The 24,394-nt window shown below is 40.6% G+C and overlaps 1 protein-coding gene across 1 annotated transcript; it reads left to right on the top strand.

Annotated features, from left to right (window-relative positions):
• Positions 1 to 5,259: 5,259 nt before the first annotated feature.
• Positions 5,260 to 14,167, top strand: LOC105535971 (chromosome unknown open reading frame, human C9orf170; the record flags this gene model as incomplete). The annotated part of the gene is made up of 2 exons (XM_011975226.1): positions 5,260 to 5,427; positions 14,111 to 14,167. Coding segments are annotated over exons 1-2 (225 nt in total), but the record flags the coding sequence as incomplete, so codon positions are not given.
• Between the last annotated feature and the right edge of the window lie 10,227 nt (positions 14,168 to 24,394).

Below are 24,394 nucleotides of genomic sequence, written 5' to 3'. Positions count from 1 at the left end.
AAAAAAAATGGGTGTGACTGGTTTATATTTGCATACATGTATATATAGAAAAGGGTGGGTGTGTGACAGACATGTACCCTGAAAAATGAATAGAAAAAATTGGTATACTCCTCCCTAAAATAAGAAGTTTATATTCAACAATTCTGTGTCATTTTAGAGATAAAGCAGGAAAAAGTAGCCGAGATACCATCATGTAGAAAAGTCACAAACTGGCTGTCTTTAAGCCAAATTCAGCTTGTAGACAGGTCATGCTTGGCTCACACAGTGTTCACCCACAGAGAGTTTTAAATCTGAACTAGTTGCCATCCTTTAAAAGTAATGATAGTATAGATCAAAATTCAAGTTTCCAAATTCACTTAAGGTATCAAACTGCCTGGCAATTCTGAGGCTGTATTTCACATGACATTCAGCGGTTCTCTCCTTTTAACAAGCATAATACTTTCTAGTAGGCCACCCCCCTCCTCTTACTATGGAAGGTAATTATCACCCATCATTTCATTTCTCCTGGCTTCTTTCATTTACATTCCCTATCTGGCCCTTGCAAAACTTTGAGATGGCCAGAAAGGTATAAACTAAGAAACGAAGAACAAGACTTAGATACTTAAATTTTATTTTCTATGTTGCACTTCCCAAGATCACTGGGAAACTGAAAGATGCTCCAGGATAAAAGACACTCTGTAGGAAAATAAGTTTGATAAACTAACCCCTTTTGAAATTCTCGATGTGCCAGGGCATGTAGAAAATGATGAGAAGTTTCTGGGAAAACTCATGACATGCAAACTTGCTTGGCTTTGGTTAGACAATAAAGAGCTACTGAAAGGTTTCACGTAGTGGAGGTTGAAAATTTGATCAGAACTATGCATTAGCTAGTTAAATCTGCTCAAAGTACAATTTCCCTAAAAACAAGAGTGAACGTAAATTAAAGCAGCACTATCTGTAGCCTTCATGTTTTTCCTCTCATCTTAGTCTTATGCAGGGGTTCTGCACTGAGCATCTTTCCCAGTTTCACCATTAGTTGACCCCTGCAACTTACAGTCCTTGTACTTAAATTCACGTCTCTATAAATTAGTAACAATGCCTTATGTTCTGATACATATGAGGATTAAATGAGATAGTACCTATATTCTCATTTAGATCTTCTTGCTACTGCTATTATCTACAGATTCATAGATTTCTATACACATATGTTCCAGAAAAATGTCCTGTGCATTGTGATATATTATACAGGACACTAAACTCATCTACTCGCCCAGTGCAAAATGTATGTCCTCTGAAGTGCATTAATGAGGCTCCTTTGGTTGAAATTCTAATTATACTGTATGGAGTTATATATTTTTGTCTTCCTCAGGGAAAGGAAGTTACAAATTGTTGTCTTCCTCAGGGAAGAACATATAGAAAGAAAGGGGAAAGGAAAAGGAAAAGAGAAGGAAGGAAGGAAAGGGAAGGGAAGGGGAAAGAAAGGACAGGACAGGACAGGACAGGACAGGACAGGACAGGACAGGAAAGGAAAGGAAAGGAAAGGAAAGGAAAGGAAAGGAAAGGAAAGGAGAAAAGAACCTTCTTTCCCTAGAGAGTAAGAGTGAAAGTAAGCCAGTATGGCAAGTTAATGTTAGTCGGAAACAACAGAAGCTCCTTTGCAAACTAGGAGAATAGAGAATTGGCTCAGTCATTTCCCAGAAATGAGAATTTCTAGGTCAACCGCAAAATTAGAAGTTTATAACCAAGAATTCAGCCAAAAGAGCCAACAGTTCCCCATGAGTCTGAGGGTTGTCCACTACAGTTATGATCAAGTCTGTGTTCTGTTTTCAGCTTGGTATTCTAACCATGCTATGGCAGAAATGTCTCTGATCATGCCCTTCTTGCAGTGGTTTGATCTTCCATCTCTGAAGTCAACTGAGGCCATACGCAGTAGACATTTCTGTAAAGACCATCATCAAGCATGGGATGCTTGGTGCAAAGGCATAGATGAGATACCCAGAGCCATGATGATGTTACCTAAAGAATCTCAGGAGGCCGACCCCCAACTACCTGAAGGGGGAACATTTCAAAAATATTAGGATCTTACTATGTTTCAGGAACCAGGCTACAGATGGGGAAACAACAATAAACAAAAAGTAGACCAATATCTGCCCTGTAAAACTTATGGTCTAGAGAGGAAGGCAGACAAATTCTGCAACTTTGGTTAGTGTTCAAGAGGAAAGAGGCTTAGTACTTTGAGGGGCTGTCATCTGGCTTCATCTTGGAGGTCAGAGAAGGCATTCCTGGGGGAGCAAAATCTTGATGATGACTAAGAACCAGGCAAAAAAAGGGATGGAAGTTTCAGATTCTATTTGCACCAGCCTCATAGCAATAGCATCGGAAATATTCAAGGATCTGAAAGAAAAAACACAGTGTAGTTGAAGTCTACAGAAAAGATCCAACTGATGCACCAAGAGAAAAAAATGAAAAGAACAAAATAGAACATAAGAGATATAGGGAACCCAATCAGATGCTCCCTAGCACAGCTGCAACTTAAGTCCCAGAAGGAGAGGACAGGCTGAGATGGGGCAGAGCATTATTTGAAGAAATAATGTCCAAGAGTATTCCAAAACAGGTGACAGACTTTGACCCACAGACTAGATCTAAATGTTCAGCAAATCCCCGCAAATGATAAACAAATTGTAATATGCCCATACAATATTCAGCAATAAAAGAACTTCTGATATTTGAAACAACATAGAAGACCCTCAAAAGCATTATGATAAATGAAAGAAGCTTGTCACAAAGGGCTACATACTGTATGATGCCATTCATATCACATTCTGAAAAAGGCAACACGATAGTGGTAAAAATCAGACCAGTGGCCACCCATGCCTGGGGTGGGTAGGAAACTGACTAGAACGGGGTACAGGAAAACTTCTGGATTGGTGGCCTCTCAGATATTAACAGTATGATAAAAACAGACTACAAAGTAATATCGCCAGTAGGATGGAGATTTTGTTATGTTAATAATAGAAAAGTCTAAAAGAAAACATCCATAATTCAACCATCAGGAGTTAGCTACTGCTTCATTTTTGCTTGCTTTTAATTGTGTTGTTGACACTTTTCTTTAACTACTGAGTTTTCTACAATGAGAATATAACTATTACAGTTAGGGAAAAGATTATTTTTGAAAACAACTAGTATTATTCACACTGATTCTACAACATAAGCAAGCTATTTCCTAATAAGTTTATAATTTATTTTCTAAGTTTAAATGTTCTCCTTCAATAAAAGAATGTTTTTAAAATAATTTTAAAATTTTATATTATTAATTCTACACACACACACACACACACACACAAGCTTCATCCATATTTCAAAATCTCTGTCTATAGTAATCACTACCTATGGGTTTGCAGAATGCTTAGCTAAATTATTCACTTACCTGAGGCCCCCCACAAGTCCCCAAATAAAGTGAATTTCCAACATGGTGTTTGCATTGCTAATTGATGTCTACCTGCGAGATTTTCCAAGTGGAAGGTATAAAGGGAGATGGCAGGACTCCAAGAAACAGATCAGGGCTCCCCAGCCCTTGTGCCCCACCCGTTTCTAAACAGCACAATTAGAGCAATAAATGCTGCAGCCCCGTGTTTGGCCTGACAGGATGATGACCCTGCAGCTCAGCAAGGCCACGTATGACAGACTAACTACTTGGAAAAGGACTCTCTTGAGGGTTACTTAACACAGTCACCTGTTGATTTATGAACACACACACTCACACATACCTTGTCTCACCCTTTTAATTATATCAATTTGCTACATCTCAGCAAAAGAAAAGAAAAAAAAACTGAAACCACTAATTACTCACAAATAAGTCAACGGCAAAGCTCCACATCTGCTCAATCTGGATGGACAAAGTTTGTAAACCACTAACACCTCATTTTCCCCTATTTCGTAATGAATTTTTAATTACATAAAAAATAACTGAATTCACTCTCTTCTGAAATATTAGGACATTTACTCAAAAATGCCTTTTGACCACATTCTCCAATTTCTATCCCTCTGAACTCTCCCCTTGGATAGTCTGGGGTTTGGGGATTTATGCTTGCAGTCCTTTTATATATAGCCTACAGTACAGCACAGAAAACAGTATTGCTTCATGAGGGTTTTTCTTGTTTTTCTTTTATTCTTTCTCTCTCTCTCGCCCTCATTCTTTTCTTACATAAATGGTTTCATACTGCAGTTTCATTCTGCAAATTGCTCATTTAATTTTATTTTTTGAGCCTTATCCCAGGCCAGTTCAACTAGATCACTTTTATTTATTTTAACTGCTGTATACAATTCCATCCTATAAATACAGCACACTTTACTTATTCCCTGTTTGATTTCCTGTTGATAGGCATTTAGGTTGCTCCAAGTTTTCACCATCACAAGCAATAACACCATGCACATAGTCATATCTGACAATCCATGTCCACATGTTCCTCTCACCCAGGCACGCTCGGTCCATTGCCACCACACTGAAATGTCAGGATCTTGACAACCAAGTCACGTGGTGCCTGGGTCTCGGTTCTCCGCGGTCTGGACCTCGGTGGAGCAAGGCTCTTAGGATCTTGCGGCCACCTCACTGGGTCAGGCTCTCCCCGGGGTGGTAGGACAAGCTAATAGGAGAGATAGGGCCATTTCTTCACCCAACCACTCACAGGCTGACACACTCATGTTCAGATTCGAATGCAAAATTTCATTATTTCCCCTGAAACCTAAAAACCCACCTAAAGGCGGTTGACTATTTGGCATTCCCTCTACATTGATCCTGGCTAAGGAGGGCCCAGGGGACTCCGGCCTGAGGAGGCCACGTTTTCCACAGCGGCCCTCCTTGCAGGGCTGCCAGGAGGGGGAAAAGGAACTCAGGGAGTTTTTGCCGGAGATAAGAGCAATTTTTAGTAAGGCAGGAGGTGGAGTCTGCCACGGGTGTCTTTCACACTTGCTACTTTCCAGCCCGTGAATACAATCCCGGCGCTGTTTCCCGGCCCCGCGGCCATTGCAGAGTCATGAAGTCATCGCAGCTGCGCCTGCAGCCAGGCGGGAACGGGAACGGGAACGGGCTGGCCGCCGTCCCATCCCCCGCCAGCCGGAAATGTCCGCGCACTGAAACGCAGACGCTGCCCGGGGAATGGCGAGAGCGAGCGAGAAAAAAAGCCTGAAGGCGGCGCGGGAGCCGGCGAGTGGGGAGACACAGATTCACACCCAGGGGCCTCCGGGCAGGGCCCGCGGGACTCAGGCCGTGTCCCGCTTGGAATGTGGAGCAGGCGCGGCCTCGGCGTCCGCACAGCTCCCCTGCATCTCCCCCTGGGGGTGTGGGGGCCGAGTGGGAGAACTGGCGGACAGAGGAGAGGCGCCTCGCTCCCAAGGCCCGGGCGGGGAGGCCTGGCCTCCTGCTCAGTCTGTGCAAATGGAAAAAGAGACGTAAGTGCCAAGTCCCAAAAGAGCAAGTCATGGGCCCAGGCTTTACAATCTGTTTCATGAGTTATTCCTCCAAGCATGCCTGGCCGTCGAGTTTTTTCATTAGTGCTGCAGCAAGCAGATGGGAACATGAGCACCGGAGAGCATGGAGGCCTCGCAGGCAAGCAGGTGGCGGCCCCCGACATTCTGGACAGGCTCTGGGGTCGAGGGAGCACGTTCTGATGCTTAAATAGCCCCCCCTTTTATTCTGACTGGGATAGTCCTGTGTGGTGGTTTGCTGTCAGTTTTACACCTAGACCCTCTCCCTACCCCTTGCCTTCATCCATAAGTAATGTCTGCCTCCGCCTGATCCCAGGCTGCCTTTCTGTGGTTCCAGAGATGCTGGTTGTGATGAGCAGCAAAGGGCCTCACTGTCTAAGTCACCCAGCAGTTCCCTTGTCCTCGGGAAGGCTGCATCTTAATGGAGACCAGGAGAGGTAATGCAGGAATGGAGTCTGGATGAGGACCCGCCAAGTTGCGAGGAAGGCAGAATGGCATAGACAGGGCGTTCCAAGCAGCCCGGGTTAGCCAGTCAGCTTTCCCACTGATAGAAACCTTGGAGGCACTTTATCCTGTGACCCCAACTCTCCTCCTCAGGTGTCAACTTCCTTTCTATTACCATTAACTCCTCTTATTCCAACCACAGCTGTTGTCAACCCTCTCAAACCTCTGAAAAACAGGATAAAAGCTCTAGTAGGTATCAGAATCTCTGCCTTGAAATCCTTTCAAAACGAAGGTTGTTATTGAGGGAGGTTTTGAGAATGAAGAGGAGGCTGCTGCAGTCTGAATGTGATGGTATTAGGAGGTGGGGCCTTTGGGAAATGATTAGGGCATGAAAGTCCTCGTGAGTGGGATCAGTGCCCTTATAAAAGAGGCCCCAGAGAGCTGCCTTGCCCTTCCCACCATATGAGGACACAGGGAGAAGGCACCTTCTATACAAACCAGGAAACAGACCCTCACCAGATGTTGAATCTGCTGGTGCCTTGCTCTTGGACTTCCCAGCCTCCAGAACTGTGGGAATAAACATCTGTTGCTTATTAGCCACCCAGTGTGTGGTATCCTGTTAGAGCAGCCTCAGATGACTAAGGCAGCAGTCTTCCATCCCCATCTCTGTAGGCCTCAGCCCCCCTCCCACCAGCATTCTCTTCCATCTTCATGAACATGGGATTTCGTGGGTCCCCCATAGTCCCTGATCCCTCTAGCACTTTGGTTTCATAATGAAAGAAATAAGAGGAAAGAAAGATGGCAGAGAACCAGCACATGGAAACCATCTTCTCTGGAGCAGAGGAGCAAGGAGAGCGGACAGTGTGGGATGAGATGTTGCTGAGGAAACCCCACTGGGCTGAGGAGTGACTGGGCTCACCATCTTCCCTTCTTCTGTCTGCCCCTCCCTGGGACAGTGCTGCTCCCCATGTCCAAGGTCAGAGACAGGGGACAGAGTGGGATTGCCACTTAGGCAGCATCAGAAAGAAAATAGAAATTCCTGAGGGATGGCTGAGATGGACATGAAAGACAGCCCTCAAAAGTGGCCCCCACATCCCTTTTGGGAGCCTTTCCTGTCTTTTACCTGAAGTACCTTCATAAATGAGTGTCTGCTTAATTTGTTTTTTAAAAACGGAGTGAAAAACATGCAATGTTTATGTCTCAAAGAAGGGTTTCTGATGAAAAACTGAGAAAGCACAATAAATGCAGTTTTGCAGTACCACGCAACGCAATAAACGTGGAGTAGCTTCATACTGGGAGTTTATGTGTGAAAAACTGTAAATACTCATTAACAAAATCACCCAACCGAAATCACGTGAACAAAGTGAGCTCTATAACTACGTATTGGCTATAACCTGGGTGTCTGTATAATCTGTCATCCAAACAAGAAGCTATGGGCACAAATCAAACCATCTAGAATGCTGGTCCCACTGGCTACAACTAAACTTGTCAGAGGTTGCATCTGTTGTCAATGTTGTGATGTATCATAGCCAGCAGTGAACTCCATGGAACTAATAATGAAAGGTGAACAGCAAGAACACAGCTGTGTCTTCATAAAGTTGTGGCTCAGATGCAATAAAGCATACCTCCGCTCATTCTCCTCCACAAGCTACTGACAAAACACAGGAAACAAATGGCAATATGTGGATTTCACAAAAGAGGAAACCCCACTTCCAGTGACATTGCTTCCTGTCACCTGTTCCTCCTCTAAGAGCAGAAAGCCATCATTCTTCATCTCCAAATTTTATTTTCGAGATCATGACACATGTGTTTCCTTGTATCTTTGAAATTTACTTGAAACTTAAGAAGAACAGTCTCTAGACTGTTTTGTGCATCATGATCACATGATCACAATGATCAATGATTCTAGGCATTGTGAGAACCCTACTCTTGCCCCTTGAAAGACATCACATTTGCTCTCAAGACAAATCCACAGTACAAGATAGGACATGCTGTCTTTCCATGAGACCATGAGTTCCTCAAAGACAGTGAACATGTTCTAACTTTATCCACTTTCTTTTCAATTTGAGGATGATGCATGCTTCAGGATAGGAACTGAAATAACTAGTTCCATTCTCATTCCTAAAAATGTATACCCACCCATCTTCCATGAGCTCCTAGAAGTTGAGTGGGTCTACATTTTAAACAGAAAGCTTACTGGGAATTCATAGGCGCTGTGGTGATACAGGTAATGGAAGGAAGCCCATGTATGGGAAGGCTGGAGATAGAGGCAAGAAAGAGTCAAGAGCGCATCAGGCCCTCTGACCTGCCCTTGGCCATCTGCAACATAGGAGGATGCCCCTTGTGCCAGGTGGCTCTCAGAATCTGGGGACTGTAAGAACCAGGATCAGCAACCATCAGTCACATGCTGAGCCCAACACTGACAACGAACATGTTCTGTCTATGACTCAAGATATACTCCCCATCTTCTTGAACCTTAAGCATATTACATTGAGTTCCTCAGGAAACAGCATTTAGAAATGCAAGCATTTTCATCTCATCCTTTATCTTTAAGACAAGTTTCTGGAGCCTCCCAGGAACTGATTTAAGGGTACTGAAAAAGGACTGGGTGAGGCTTTAGTTTGCTTGATCTCAATATTTGAAGTACATAACATTATATTTGAACTGAAGTTTAATTTGTGAAAAAATTCAAATTGTTTCTCTATTCTATAGAATATAATTGATTTTTAATGCCTCCTATATGACAAGTGGGAATAGACTGTGGTTTGCTCTCAAGACGTGTATAGGGTAGTAGGGTAAGAACATGTATATATCCAGACTGTTACAGTCTAAGGCAGATATGGGAAAGCTCTGCTTTGAGTTCTCACAATCTAGAGCCTTATCCAGTCGCTGAGGGGTGATAAGCAAATATCAAGACATTGTCCATTGTTGTCTAGGAACTAACTTTTGGTCTCTGTCATATAACGCTGGGTTTCTGAGGGTCCCAGTGTGCATCAGGGGCAGGAGAAACAGTAGGAAGCTCTGTCTGGCTTCTTGCTTCATCACACAGGACCCGGGCGTTTTTGCCTTATTTAGAAATCTACTTGTTTTATTATGACACCAACCGTTTGTTAGCACAGAGAGAGACAGAGAGGCTCACAATGTTTGAGTCCCTTATCTCGAATTGTTTATGTTCTTAAAATAATTTAATTAACTTAATAAACAAAAGCATTTTCAATTCATAAACAAAGAGAGCTCAGAAAAATTAAATGTTCCAAGAGGCAAAATGAATAGAAAAGTCACATCATCCCAAGTCATTCTCTCACCCTCTGTCTTGCACATTCCTGCAAGCCCTGTCCCTGAGAGCCAATGGGACTTCTAAAAACTGTCTTCATATCCTCATTTTGTTAAGATTTTAGTGGGATCTTGGAAGCCTTCTAGATGGATCAATATTAAAACCAGTTCTAAATGCCATGGCTATGTCTACCTTCTGAAATGACTCTAAAAAGATAAAGTGAAAAGGACAGTCAAATGTATGATTTAGAATTTACAAAGCTGTTACAAATATATAGATAGATTCAGGTTTGGTTTTTTGTTGTTGTTTGTTTGAGATGGACTCTCCCTCTGTCACCCAGGCTGGAGTGTGGTAGCACAATCTCAGCTCACTGCAGCCTCTGCCTCCTGCCTTCAAGCGACCCTTCTGCCTCAGCCTCCAGAGTAGCTGGGATTACAGGCATGTGCCACCATGCCCGGCTAATTGTTCTGTATTTTTAGTAGAGACAGGGTTTCACCATATTGGCCAGGCTGATCTTGAACTCCTGACCTCAAGTGATCCACCCACCTCTGCCTCTCAAAGTGCTGGGATTACAGGGATGAGCCACCACCGCACCCGGCCTGATTCAGTTTTTAAAGAAGGAAGAGTTTAAAACTCTAGGGCTGAAGGAAGATCTCTGAAAGAGCCAAAGGAATGAAGGAGTTACATCATTCTGGGTTTATGCCATCAACACAAGCAAGTAGACTACATAATTTTAATCTTATACTTTTATTAATTTTTGAGATATATTATTATTATAAACTTTTTAACCCATAAATGATTAGAAACAGTATAACACTATTTATACTCATGACCTCTGAAGTGTACTATAATCTCTGCACTTCAGTAACACAAATGCAGTTTCTGAATTATGAGTGTAAATGTACGTGGATAGAATATAAATTATTATAGGGACAAATGCGCTATCTGCAAGTAGTTATGTATTTTATACAGTCAATATTAGCCAACTTGGCTTAAACATTAATTACATGTTAGGTACATTCTAAGAATTTCAAGTGTATTATCTCTAATCCTCCATGAACCCATGAGGTAGACACAATTGTTTCTTACATTTCACAGATGATGAAACTGAGGTTTGGAGTTTGCCCAACGAACATAGCTAGAAAGTGATAGAGCCAGCCTCGAACCCAACCTCGAACCCTGTCCTGTGGGATGGTGAAGAGACGGCATGGAGATATGATTAGTTGTAATATTATTATGCAATTATTATTTTAAAAGCAGGTGATTTGTCATTGTTTTTGACATGTCTCAGATTTTCCCTGATAAACCCTCTCATCTGTGTCAGTCATAGTTCAGTCAGAAGCAGAATCACTAGGAGGTAATACATGTTGTATGTATGCATGTCAAATACACAGACACACACTTATACACACACAGATACATATATACCTCTGTGTGTGTGTGTGTGTGTATCTTTGTTATGGGGATTTGTACCTTACAAAGTTGTGAGTTCTTGCTAAGCAATCTCTGTAAGGCCATTGTCCACAAGGCAGGCAGTGGGGAAGCAAGGACAAGATGGAGCCCATGGGTACAAGCTGGAACCCATGAGGATGGGCTGAGACTCATGCCAATTCTTGCTGCCTCTGACTTTGATGGTATGGGTGTCCTATAGAAAGAGCTTGTGCCCTTCATCACAGGAGCCAAGAGGCTGAAGCAGGACAACAGGGGGCCTGCTGTCCCATACCAGCAATAAGCAGCATATGTGTGAGCTACAAAAAAGGGCTGCTGCTTCACCTCCAACCTTCACATGTCCCACAGGAGGCTCTTTTGTGGCTCACTCTAACCAGAAACATGCAGGGGAGGGAATTCTGGGAAGTGTAGTTCTGTCTAGGTAAGTTGACACGTTGCAAAGCTATCACACCAAAGTGCACCAAAGGTACAAAAATGGATGGGAGATGGCTCCTGCCTTCAAGGGGCTAACCCTCTAGGGGTGTGAAGGGAAAGAGAAACATGAATGTATAATATCAACACAAGTATTATAACAAGCATTATGATAAGTGCACTTAGGGTGCAACAGAAGCCACAGAAGTGGCTCACCCTACCCAAGGTGGGATTCCAGGAGAGCTTCCTGGAGGATGTGGTGTCTAAGTGGCCTTAAAGGAGGAAATAGAAGTTGACTAAGAAAAGAAGGATTAGCAAGGATATTAAGGTGGGTGGGGAGAGGGAATAACCACGAAGATCTATGGCAGAGGCAGGATAGAGAGATATATAAGCAATACATGCGGAGGGCTGGGAGTGAAAGGAAAAGATGTTGGAGAAGTCAGTGTTGCAAACCCTAGAAAGTCTATGCATTGTACTGTAGGAAGCTTGGACTTCATGTCCCAGTGACTGGGGAGCAATTCAGGAGTTAGACACATGAAAATGATATGGTCATTGAGGTAGATAGTCTCCAAGATAATCGCCTCACTGGCTTTCCTCTCTGTACATGTGTATTGCTCACTGCATTAAAAGGTAGGCTTTAATTTTTCTCCTCTTGAGTTTAGGCTGGCCTAAGCAACTGCTTGGCTAAGGGAAGATAACAGAAGTGACATTCTAAGAAGAGGTCTTAAGAAGTCCTGCAGCTTCTGCCTAGTTCTCTCAGAATACTTGCTCTTGGAACATGACATCTCCTCTTAGAAGCAAACTGCCATGCGGTCAGAGTCTAAACCCCATGGAGATGCCACATGTAGGTGCTCTGGTCAGTCATCCCAGCTGAGCTCCCAGCCAAAACCACCTTGTGCATTGCTATTGTGAACATCCAGCTAAGTCAGGCCTTTGGATGACTCCATTCCAAGCCACCATCTGAATGCAACTGCATCAAATACCCCAACTGAGGATTGCCCCTTATCAACCCACAGAATTGGAGAGATAATCATAAATTATCTTAGACTTCCAAGTTTTCATGTGGATTGTTACATAGCAATAGATAACCCAAATTGCCATGTTTATGTTTTGGGTGTTTTAGGGGGAAGGAATGGAAGAGAGAAGACACTTTAAGTGAAGCTTACTGACTTAAAAAAAAGATAAAATGAAAGTAGGAAGACTTTGTAGGAATTCATTGCTATAACCAAAAGAGAAGATATGAGAACCTGAGCCTGAGACTACTAGTTGGGGTGAGAAGAAAAGCTGGATTCTAGAAACAGGAAATAAAATTAATAGGCTTTATGGTAAGTGAAGGGCAAAGGAGAGAGGAGGAGTCAAAAATGTTTTGTGTGTCCCCTGTACAACTGGGTGGAAGCTAGCTATCTCAATCACAAAGACCCAGAGCACAGCAGAAGGATCAGGTGGCATAGAGGAGGGAATATTATGAGTTCTATGAGGTTTCTAAGTGAATGGTTAATTTTGTGTGTCAACTTGACTGGGCTATGGGATGCCCAGATCACTGGTAAAACATTATTTCTGGATGTGTTTGTGCAGGGGTCTCAGAAGAGATTAGCATTTGAATCAGAAAACTGCACAAAGAAGATCCACCCTCACCGATGTGTGTGGGCATCATCCAATTATTTGAGTACCTGAATAGAACAAAAAAGCAGATGAAGAGCAAATTCTCTCTCTGTGTCTCTGCTGGAGCAGGCCAAAGATGAATCTCTTTGGTAAACCTATACCTAAATCCTCTGCCATGGAATGGCTGCCTAAACTTGGGCAAATAACCTGACATTTCTCAGTTTCCACATTCCAAAAATGGATTTTTATGAGAATTAAATGTTATGATGCATTCCAACTACCTGGCCTAGAACCTGGCATAAGAGCTCAGTACATATTGGGGAGGGTTATCATCATCATCAGCATCATCTTATTAACATTCCTGTGGAAGGGATGATGGGCTGCTGAGCAATTCATGAAGAAGATGAAAAACTATTAGAGAGGTGGGAGGAAAAAGAGAGGACTATCACAGAAGCAGAACAGCTGAGAGTATCGAGAAAGCACGAGGAGTTAGGGGGGACCAGCAAGTACCCTCTAGAGTTGGCAATACTCCGTTTGTTGAAGGCCTTAATGAACTAACGAAGTTGTGAGAGTTAAACAAAGCTGAGATGGGATGTGAATCTCAGGGAGGATATGAGGACTCATTGATTACCATTCCAAGAAGCTTGTCTGGAAAGGAAAGAAGAGATGGTGGTAATCAGAGCAGAGCACCAGCATGCAGGGAGTTTTTATTTATTCCTTTGTTCTTGTTGCTGATGTTGTTTTCATACTGTTTTTTGTTTGTTAAAGAGAGAGAGTTGTAAGTATAAAATAACCTATAAATAGAAAGAACCAGAAACAGATTCATGTGAAGCCCTTGACTGAGAACAGAATTAATTACCCCTGCAGAGGTAATCTTCAAGCCTTGGCAGGTAGGCAAGTGTCTGAGGCACAGCTGGCTCGGGAACAGGGCCTTTCTTCGGCTGGCAGGCTTGAGGCAGCATGATTTGGAAGCGGATATGAGAAAGGGCATAATAACGTGAAATGTGCCTGCTTAGTGGGGGAGGAAACTTTGAATATTATGAGGCGGTTATGAAAGTATTTCCTTCTTATGGCTTCAATGGCACTGCCTCTGAGCATTAGTGTTTGTCCTCAGGAGGTAAATGTGGTGACTGTATCAGCAGTTACTACCTAGATAAGCATGGTGTATAGCGGTAACATGGTTCATAGAGCATGCAAGCCTTCCCCTCTTTGCTAGATGAGATGTGGAGCCTGAATTCGGAGACCGCGTGACCCCTGAGGCATGGGGAGGTGGGGTCAGAAAGCGTCACTGGCCGTGACCCAGACCCAGGCATGGAGAAACGACCTGCTGGAGTTTTCAGGCAGCAGGAAGGTAGGGCAGGTACGGAGTAGATTCTGGGGGACAGTTTCATAAGAAGTGAGTAGATCTCCACAACTTGGTTTCTAGACTAAATGGACTAAGCATGTTCCGCCCTATTCTTCCTACTAACAATAACAAAAAGCTCTGGACAAAATTCACAAAGCAACCCACAGAAGACTCCGAAGTTGGATAAAGAAAGAAAAACTGGCGATTTCCTCCATACGCAAGGCATCAGGTAGCAGGGAGAGACCTGAGTGTTGTTCATGTGTTTGTTTTCTTTTGTTCATTAATTTTTTGCTCCCGTTTATGGCAGTGTGAGCTCTGGCAATGTCTATAACCCAGAAACGCAGATGGGTACAAATTTTAAAATCCTAAGAAAACTCTTTTTAGCCAAATGACCAGCGTTTCCAGCAGAGCAAAAACATTTTGACCACATCTGCCCTTTTGTGCTGGCTAACCCCTCCCCCTGCCACCATGTGCTGCTGGGGGGATGTTGTGGATGAAGCCCACTCATCTATTCCTCCTCCTGCAGTAACGTGACCATACCCCTCCCACTCCTAACTATCCTCCCACTCCTAACTAGAGGCTGGGGGAGGACTATGTGGAGGACAGAACTGGAGAAAGCAATTCTCTAAATTTGTATATGAAATCCTGGGTAGAACTCTGAGTGCCCCATGCACAAAACAGACAAGAAACAACACAGCAAAAAGTTTCAAGGGTCAGAAAAGCTGAACACTGGTCTGAAACACTGCCTGGGTTTCAGATTAGCCCCAGGGTAGCACCCAAGTGGGGCAGATTGAAATAGCACTCTAAAGGCTTTGAAAATGAAATGACTTTTGAGCCACAGTTCACAAAGTGAACCGGAACAAGCATTCTGAACTTAAACAGGTCAAGTGCCTACTAAAATCAAAGATTTAAATAGGAACCAGAATAATATAACATACTACTGAAAATGTCTAGGATGCAATCCAAAATCTCATCACACTGAGAACCATAAAAATCTCAACTTGAAGGAGAAAAGGCAATTGTAAGCACTGAGATTACACAGATGTTGAAACTATCCAGCAAGAATCATAAAGCAGCTATTATACAAATGCACTGATTTTAAAGCAAGTATGAATGCTTGAAACAAATGACAAAGTGGAAACTCACAGCAGAGAAATAGAAAATGTAAGGAAGAACCAAATGGAAATTTTAAAAGTGAAAAATACAATAACCAGTTTTTAAAAATTACTAGATTCAGAAGGAAAGAGCAACAACTCAGAAAAATGGGCAAAGGATATGAAGAGTTTACAGAAAGGGAAATGTAGATAACTCTTACCCATATAAAAATATGTTCAGCCTCACCCATATAAGAAAAATCAAAATTAAAATTACACTGAGATACTGCTTTTTACCTGTCAGAATGGCAAAACTCAAAGTGTGAATATACGCTATGAGAATGTGGAAAATTCTCATAGATTCCTTGTGGGCATCTAGAACAATTTGGTTGAATCACTGAAATCCACATGCCATTTGGCCCTGTAATTCTACTTTTAGAAATTTATCATATAGGAAACTTGCATATGAGTGAAATGACATAAGTGGAGTGTTATTCCTAGCTACATTGTTGGTAATCACAAAGGACTACAAAAAATTTAATGTCTATCAATAAGATGCTGATTAAATTAATTCTTACACGTCATACAATGGAAAGTTATAAAACTGTAAAAAACTGAAACTCTCTCTATACCTTGCTACCATATAATAAAAGGAGAGACAATGATCTATATGTATCTGTTTGGATATGCATTAAGAAACTTCAAAGGACAGATAATAAGAAGTGGCTGCCCAGAGGAAAAGTGGGGGATGGGAGGGAGTCTGGACTGTATACCTAATAAAACCCCCAAATCAATAAAAACAAGCTACAAAGCACAGAAATAATCCTTAATGTCCAATCCCAGGGCTTTATCATAGTGGTCCCTTTATGTTTGGATGAGGTAAACCTATCCAGTGTTTCAGTTAACTTGGCTTACTATTAAGCCAATAATATTAAGGAACTTAATATTAGCAGGGATACTCTTTCATCTCGGGCATGTTAGATGCCTTCCATGATCTCCACGAGGAAGAAAAGCCCCTGAATCACCAGGGACTCCGGTGAGGATGAAAGCATTTTGTTATGGATCCTTTTTCTTGGTGGCCTGAGCTGCTGGGGGCTTGAAGCCTGCCTCCCTCCCTGCAGGGCACCCCACCCCAACTGCTTTCTGCTCATCACACAGGGTGCCCTTGCATCAGCACTATCTGCCCACTCCTAGGTGTCTGATTCTGTGTGTGTGGTTTCCTACAGAACCGGGCAGAAAAGTGAGTTCTGGTTTTTTTTTCATCTTCCAGGCACTCAAAGCAAAACTTCACAAACCCAGCCCTGAGCACCTGTCACATTGGAAGTGCTTCCTTCTCTGGTTCAGGAATTTGGTTTTTGTTTTTGTTGGGGTTGCTTGGACCCTACTGAAGGACAGAGTTTGAGGCTGGGGGTCTCTCCCCAGACTTCTCCTGACCCTTATGAAACAACCACAAAAGCCATCACTTTCCATAAGAGGATCAAGTTGCTTTTCTAAAATCGTGAGGAGTCACTGATCTGCGCTGGCTTTCTCACGAGGGCACATGTGGGCTGGGGCACAGCTGTTCCCGTCTGTTACTTGGGCTGACACACAAGGACAGCTGTGAAGGGAGCGTGTCTCCTCCCCGTCTCTGTTCCAATGAGGCCTTGGTTTAGCCCAACTTCTGAATCCAGGTGATACTCCCTAATTGGCAAACAAAAGCCCCAGGAATAAGGCAGAGAAGACTGGCCCTCACAGAGCTCGGCTCCAGTCATTTAAAATGAAATCAATCTCACTTCTCTCTTTTTCCCTCAGTGTCCTGAAATAATATTTGAAGTTCTGTTTAGTCTCTTTGGAGAACTGCCAATGACTTCGAGGCATGTAGTGAAGCTATATTTCAAGAGATGATTACACCCAGGACTTCGGAAAAGTGATTCTCACTTAGGAATAACATATGATATAGATTTAATAATCTGCCATAATAGTTGTCTCCCTACTTTTTTTGCCTCAACCAAATAAGAATAAAAAACTGACAGTAGCAAAAGGAATCTCTCTTCCATGGATGTGATTGGTAAAATTTTTTTTTTTTAATTGAATGAACTATTATCAATGGTGAGTTTTGAAAGGAACCACACACACAAGTTCTTAGATTTTCTGCTTTTGCCATTAACTATCGTAAATGTTTTCAAAAAATCTCTTTCCATCTTTTGTTCTTTGAAAAAAAAATATTCTTAACTCTATTGAAGTTATGAGTGAAATAAACAGTTTTTGAGAAAGAACAACCGAAAGCCCACTGGCCTGTTTTCTCCACTCTGACTACAATCATGTAATTAACTGTCAAGCTTGGTGACTCCCTTTCACAATCTGGAGAAGTGGCACTCACTCTTTTTGAAAAATATGACAAGCATATATTTAATTATATAATCATTATATAGGGGCATCCTTATAAAATATTAATGAAATATAGAAAAATCCACTGTCATGTTGAACTGACTCTCCTGTAAACTAAGGGTTTATTCATTCTTGCATGTGTTAATTCATTCTTGCATTGCTATAAAGAACTGTCTGAGACTAGAAAATGTATAAAGAAAAGAGGTTTAATTGGCTCATGGTTCTGCAGGCCGTACAGGAAGCATGGCTGGGGAGGCCTCAGGAAACTTACAATCATGGTGGAAGGTGAGGGAGAAGCAGGCATGTGTTACACAGCCAGGAGAGGGGGAAGAGGGAGAAAGGGGAGGTGCTACACATTTTTAAACAACCAGATCTCAAGAGAACTCACTAATCATCATGAGAACTGCAAGGGGGAAATCCACCCCCATGATCCCATCACCTCCCAGCCCGCCCCTCCTCCAACACTGGGGATTACAATTCAACCTGAGATTCAGGTGGGGACACAAATCTAAACCGTATCAGTGGCATATCCTTCCAGACCCTTTTAATACATATGTACACATAGAAATATTTATATATGTAGATACAAATATTTATATGTAAATACAACTACAAATATAGAAATATATAATGTCAAGATTGTCTTTTACATAAACAGAATCATGTTGTACACATTATTCCACAACTTGATTTTTAACTTAATATCTTAATGATGTTTCTGTATCAGTATATGTAAATTTACCTGACTGCTGTGAAATATTCCATCCCTTCTATATGCCACAATTTATTACACTTTTTCCTATATATTTAGATGGTTTCCAATATTTTTACTATTTAAAATGATGTTTCAATAGACATTCTTGTGCAAAGTTCCTCGTGCACATGAATATTTTCCTATAGTACACATCTAGACATGGAATTATTAGGTCAAATGATCTGCTTGTTTTTGTTTTAAAAGGTGTTGCTAAACAGTAGTAGTTATGGCTAAATATGGTGACAAACTCTATATTAGCTTAAATAATCCTCATAATCTATGATTAGGCACTATTATTACCCTGAATTTGAAGTTGAGAAAACCGAGGTACAGAGAGGTCCAGTAACTTGTTCAAGGTCACACAGCAGGTAACAGTGGAACCAGAATTCAACTCCTGGTATCTAGCTCCAGAATCTATGCTCTCAGCCTAACAGTTGGATGCCTCTCTCTAAAATGCAACTGTACAGATATATGATGCACATTATAAACTATATACAAAAATAGAAATTAAAAGAGAGGCTATAAATTAGGTAACATTTTATGATACTTATTAATACTCAAAAGGTTTTTCTTTCAGTAAAACTATTATTAATAGTAATATTTTAGTGAGAATAAAATAATCGAATGTGTTCCCCTTTTTCAAAAAAATTGACTGTACCCTTTTTGATACAGCCATTGGAAACTTTGGTTCTAAGTTCAATTTATTGTCTGTCATAGCTGAAAATATTGCTGGGCAAATGTAAACTCTAAGGGAAGAAGTATATCATTGGCTTCTAAATCATAATACTCACTTTTAATCTCATCCACAAATTAGTCAAAGTATTTTCCAAAAGTTTGTCTAGAAATGTTCTTTTTCCCATTTATCAGTGTATTTTCCTTAGAAAGTAATTAGGGCAGGGCAGGATGGCTCATACCTGTAATCCCAGCATTTTGAGAGGTTGAGGCAGGAGGATCGTTTGAGCTCAGGAGTTTGAGACCAGGCTGGGCAATATAACGAGACCTTGTCTCTACAAAAAAATTTAAAAATCAGCCCAGTGTGATGACGCACACCTGTTGGTCCAGCTACTCAGGAGGCTGAAGCAGGAGGATTCCCTGAGCCCGGGAGATCAGGGCTGTAGTGAGCTATGATCACACCACCGCACTCCAGCAGAGTGGAGTGGGTGGCAGAGAGAGACTCTCTCTCTCTCTCTCTCTCTCTCTCTCCAGAAAAAAAAAAAAACAATCAGAACATGTCACATTTTTTGTATTTTTAACAAATTAGATTTAAAAGTTTGGTAGCATGTTCTCAGTGTGGCTGCCATTATCTCTTTCCTATATATGCAAGCCACTCCCCTGTCGAGATAAGAAGTTTGTTCTTCTATTTCCTGGAATCTTGGCTGGTTAGTGACTGCTTTAGCCACAGAATATCATAAAAATGATACTGCGTGGCTTCTGAGACTTGATCATCAGAAGCCTTTGGCTTTTGTCTATCTGTTAGTGTTCTACAGAGAAACAGACGCAATTGGATGTACAGTCATCCCTTGATATCTGCCAGGGATTGGTTCCAGGACCCCCACAGATACCCAAATCAGTTAATGTTCAAGTCCTTTGTATAAAATGGTGTAGTATTTACATATAACCCATGCTCATCCTTTTGTATACTTTAAACCATCTCTAGATAACTGATAACTAATATAATGTAAATGTGATGTAAATTGCTGAGGCTTCCTATAATAATAAGTATTACAAAATGCAGAGAAAGATGAAAAGAGATGACTGACCAGGCCCCAACCGCTGCAGTCATCTTAGTCCGGATACCAGACATAGAGTGAAGAGATCGTTGGATAACTTCAGTCTCACTGACCATCTGACTGCAGCTGTAGAAGAGATCCCCAAATGAGAACCATCTAGACAAACCTGTCTACATCCAAAATTGTAAAAAATAATAAGTTATTTTAGGCCACTTAGTTTTGGAGTGGTTTCTTATGTAGCGATAGTTATCTAGAACAGAATTCTACTGAAATACCACACTTGAGAGACTTTGCAACAGGTTAGAAAATTTTATTCTCATGTTTTTATTGAAGTGTGCAGATACAAGTATTCTTTATGACTATACTCATAAAATTTTTGCAGAATCATGATAATGAAAAACATTTTCAAGCATTCATTCCCAAAATGCTCTTTTGTGGGCAAAAGTTTCTATTTAAAAAGCATTTTTTTAATTACTTTTTTAAATTTTATTTCCATAGGTTTTTGGGGAACAGGTGGTGTTTGGTTACATGAGTAAGTTATTTACTGGTGATTTGTGAGATTTTGGTGCACCCATCACCCAAGCAGTATGCCCTATACCCAATTTGTAGTCTTTTATCTCTCACCCTCCTCCCACTCTTTACCTCGAGTCCCCAAAGTCCACTGTATTTAGATTCTCATAGCTTAGCTCCCACTTATAAGTGAGAACATATAATGTTTGGTTTTCCATTCCTGAGTTACTTGATTTAGAATAATGGTCTCCAGTTCCATCCAGGTTGCTGTAAATGCCATTATTTTGTTCCTTTTTATGGCTGAATAGTATTCTCTGTGTGTGTGTGTGTGTGTGTGTGTGTGTGTGTGTGTGTATATTTCACAATGTCTTTATTCACTCATTGATTGATGGGCATTTGGGCTGGTTCTATATCTTTGCAATTGCAAGTTGTGCTGCTATAAATATATGTGTGCAAGCATCTTTTTCATATAATGACTTCTTTTCCTCTGGGTAGATGTCCAGTAGAGGGATTCCTGGGTCAAATGGTAGCTCTAGTTACAATTCTTTAAGGAATCTCCACACTGTTTTCTATAGTGGTTGTACTAGTTTACATTCCACGAGCAGTGTAAAAGTGTTCCCTTTTCACTGCATCCTCACCAACGTCTATTTTTTTTTACTTTTTGATTATGGATATAAATAAACAATTTCCAAAGGAAGATATACAAATGGCCAACAAACACGAAAAAAGTTCGACATCACTAATAATTAGGGAAATGCAAATCTTTTAATTACTTATTGTTTAAGTGGCACTTTTCCTAATAGGAGCAGATTAAGTACAATATTTTTTCCAAAACTATCTGCTAAGCAGCATGCCACTAATCACAGTTGTCATCACAAAAAAATTAACTTTTTGTAACATTTTATTGTGAAGTAGCTGTGAGAACAGTACAAAGGGTCCTTGAATAATCTTCACATAGATTCCCCAACTGTTATCATTTTATCATGTTTGGTTTATCAGTCTCTCTAAATATGTATGTATGTATATTAGTTTTTAATGAACGATCTGAAGGTCAGGTGTAGGCACAACGCTCCTTTACATCTAAGTAGTTCAGTGTATGTTTCCTGTGAGCTAGGGCATTCTCTTACAAACCCACAGGGCAAAACCAGGAACTTAACACTGATAGAATACGGCTATCCAATCTACAAACTTTATTCAAATTTTACCAATTATTCCAATAATGTCCTTTTTAGCAAAAAATAAAAGTAAAAATTTTATTTAGAATCAAATTCAGAATTACGTGCTGCATTTAACTGACATGCTTCTTTTGTCTGTTTTAATTTGGGATGGTTTCTTACTCTTCCTTTGTCTCCCATGACCTTATTTTTGGAAAGTTCAAGCAATTTGAGTCCATTTCCTCATGCTTAGAATCATTTTTGGCAACAACACCACAGAAGTGATTCCGTGTCCTTCTCAACGCATCTTACCAAGAGATAAATGAGGTCCTTTTGTTCCATTGCTGATGATGTTAACTGAGATCAGTTGGTTAAGGTAGTATTTGACCTGTTTCTCTAGCGTAAAATTGCTATTTACTTCTCCTTTTGTGTTTAATAGTATTTTTGGAGGAGATACTTTGAAACTATATCAATATTCTGTTCCTCATGAAATGTTCACCCAGAGTTTTGACATCTACTGATGATTATTACTCTGATGATTGCCAAATGATGGATCAGTTGTTCTTGAAAATTTATAATTTTGTAAAATCAAAATGTATAATCAAGTTTTAATTTTGATCATTCCTTTAAATATTTTACATGGGATAATTAGTGAACTATTTTTTATTAAAGAAGTAACTTACTCTTAAAAATACATCTTTTCCTATAACATTTTCTGCAATGTTTCACAACATGTTAGTATTCTTAAATTTTATTTTTGAAATAATACTAAGGAATACCATAAGGTGGAGCATGTTAGACATTTGTCCTTTCTATCTACAGTGCAAACCTCCCACATGGCATAATTTATTCTAAGGGATGCTTCTCCATACCTTTGACAATATTTTCTAGTCATCTTTCAATAATATTTGCTACCAAAGAAATGTATATCTGTTTGTTTCAAAATTGTTCTTGTGCAGTAATTCAGATATTTTTTTACCATACAGTGAAAACCAAATATATACTTATATCTTGTTATTAAATTAAAAAATTTAAGAGACTTTTAAATAATTATTATTAAGTTTAGAAAATTTTGGAAAATAATGTAATGAGGTGACATTAATTTGAATCACTCTAAATACTTCTACAGAGATTTTTCTTCATGTTCTGAATTATTAGTTATTAAATGGTTTTTTTGGTATCAATAGGCTCATTAATGGTCTTATTAGTAACTTAAGATTCTTTACAGTGAAATTACTTGCTAACATTACTTCATGTAAATCTAATTTTCAATAATATTCCTGATAATTTTCCTGTTTTTGACCACTTTTTGTAAGATCTGGTTAGATTTGTGGAGTTTTCCTTATATAGAGAGTCAGTTTTCATTATTTGTGATAGTTATGTTCTACAAAGTCACCACAATGAATTAGCAAATACTGAACCATTGTTCTTAGGGGAAATACAAGGTTAGGTGCCTGTGAACATTTGCTCACAATATTTTCATCACCCAATCATTACATAGCCTTATTTAATGTGCTTCTGTTTAAAGACATCTTAATATATACTTACGGCCAGTAGCACTATAAGTCATGTCAGAGGCAAGCTTCTCTAACACAAATTGCCTCCTGAAGGCACACCACAGCCTTCTTACACTTAGGGACAACAGAGAGCACTTCAGCACCACTCTTCAGTGACATGATCAATAAAAAGCACAAAAATATGAGAAACATGGCACTAAATAGCCCCTGAAAAAGACGCTTGCTTACAATACGAGAACTGAAGCAAGAGGGCAGAGCGTCGCCTTGTGTGACTTCAGTTAGCAACATGCAAGTCCATTGATGCAACTCTTTCACTGTTGTGCACATGTCTGTGAATTACCACAAAAGTGCTGTGAGTATTGATTGACATGAGGATTACAAATAAATTTCAGTGAGTAGACAAATGTACAAATACGGAATTTATGAATAATGAGGGTTGACAGTATTTATAGATCAAAACACTCAAACTGGGACTAGAAAAAGTGTTATGTCTTCCTTTTCTTCTAGTACCTTCTTATGCTTTTATTATTAGTCTTATCTCCTGTCCACAGTGTCTTTGCATAAATCTGTTAAGCTAACTGTCCATCTTCGGAGGATTTGTTTAGTTAACACTAGATAGTAGATCCCAGCATTCTGCCTAACTAGATATCTATAAAAATGTGAGCTACAATATAGCCATCGTCTAAAGAGAATGGGTGGAGGCACCACAGTGAGTCATTTTTCCTCCCTCAGAATGCCTCACATATACTGCACCACACATGACCTTCTGACAAACAGACCGAGTGAATCAGCAGTGTCGATCCACATAATAAATATTATAAAGTTAATTTCCTTATTAATTTATTGAGGAACATAAATTTATGGAGAGACTTTGAGAGTTGAACAGGAAGATGACAAGTGTGGATGTTTCCTCCTGATATCTTTGATGCCAACAACCTAACCCGAGAGAGGGAACCAAAGGCCACGAGGAGTGAGTGAGTAACAGGGAACAAATTTATCCATCAATGTGAAACAACTAAAAAGTAAACAAAACATAAGCAAAAACTGTTTTGAACACGATCAGACAACAAAGGGCAGTGTTCTAAGAGATGGTAAACAAATGAGGTAAGTTCTATAATGGCCCCAGCTGACTCCCTATGGAGAGTTTCCAAGTCATGGTGCATGGTGAGGAAACCCAGGTGGAGTCCAGCAATGTTCCTGAGTCTGAAGGCCTCCTGAGGTAGGCGTCCAGGGAGGCCAAGATGTCTAAAGTTCACAGAAAAAAAATACCAGGAAGGAGA

This window comes from Mandrillus leucophaeus, unplaced genomic scaffold (genome assembly GCF_000951045.1).
Source record: "Mandrillus leucophaeus isolate KB7577 unplaced genomic scaffold, Mleu.le_1.0 Scaffold152, whole genome shotgun sequence".
Classification (NCBI taxonomy): Eukaryota; Metazoa; Chordata; class Mammalia; order Primates; family Cercopithecidae; genus Mandrillus; species Mandrillus leucophaeus.
The sequence above is the reverse complement of the archived record's forward strand: the minus strand, read 5'-3'. Positions and strand labels throughout refer to the sequence as shown.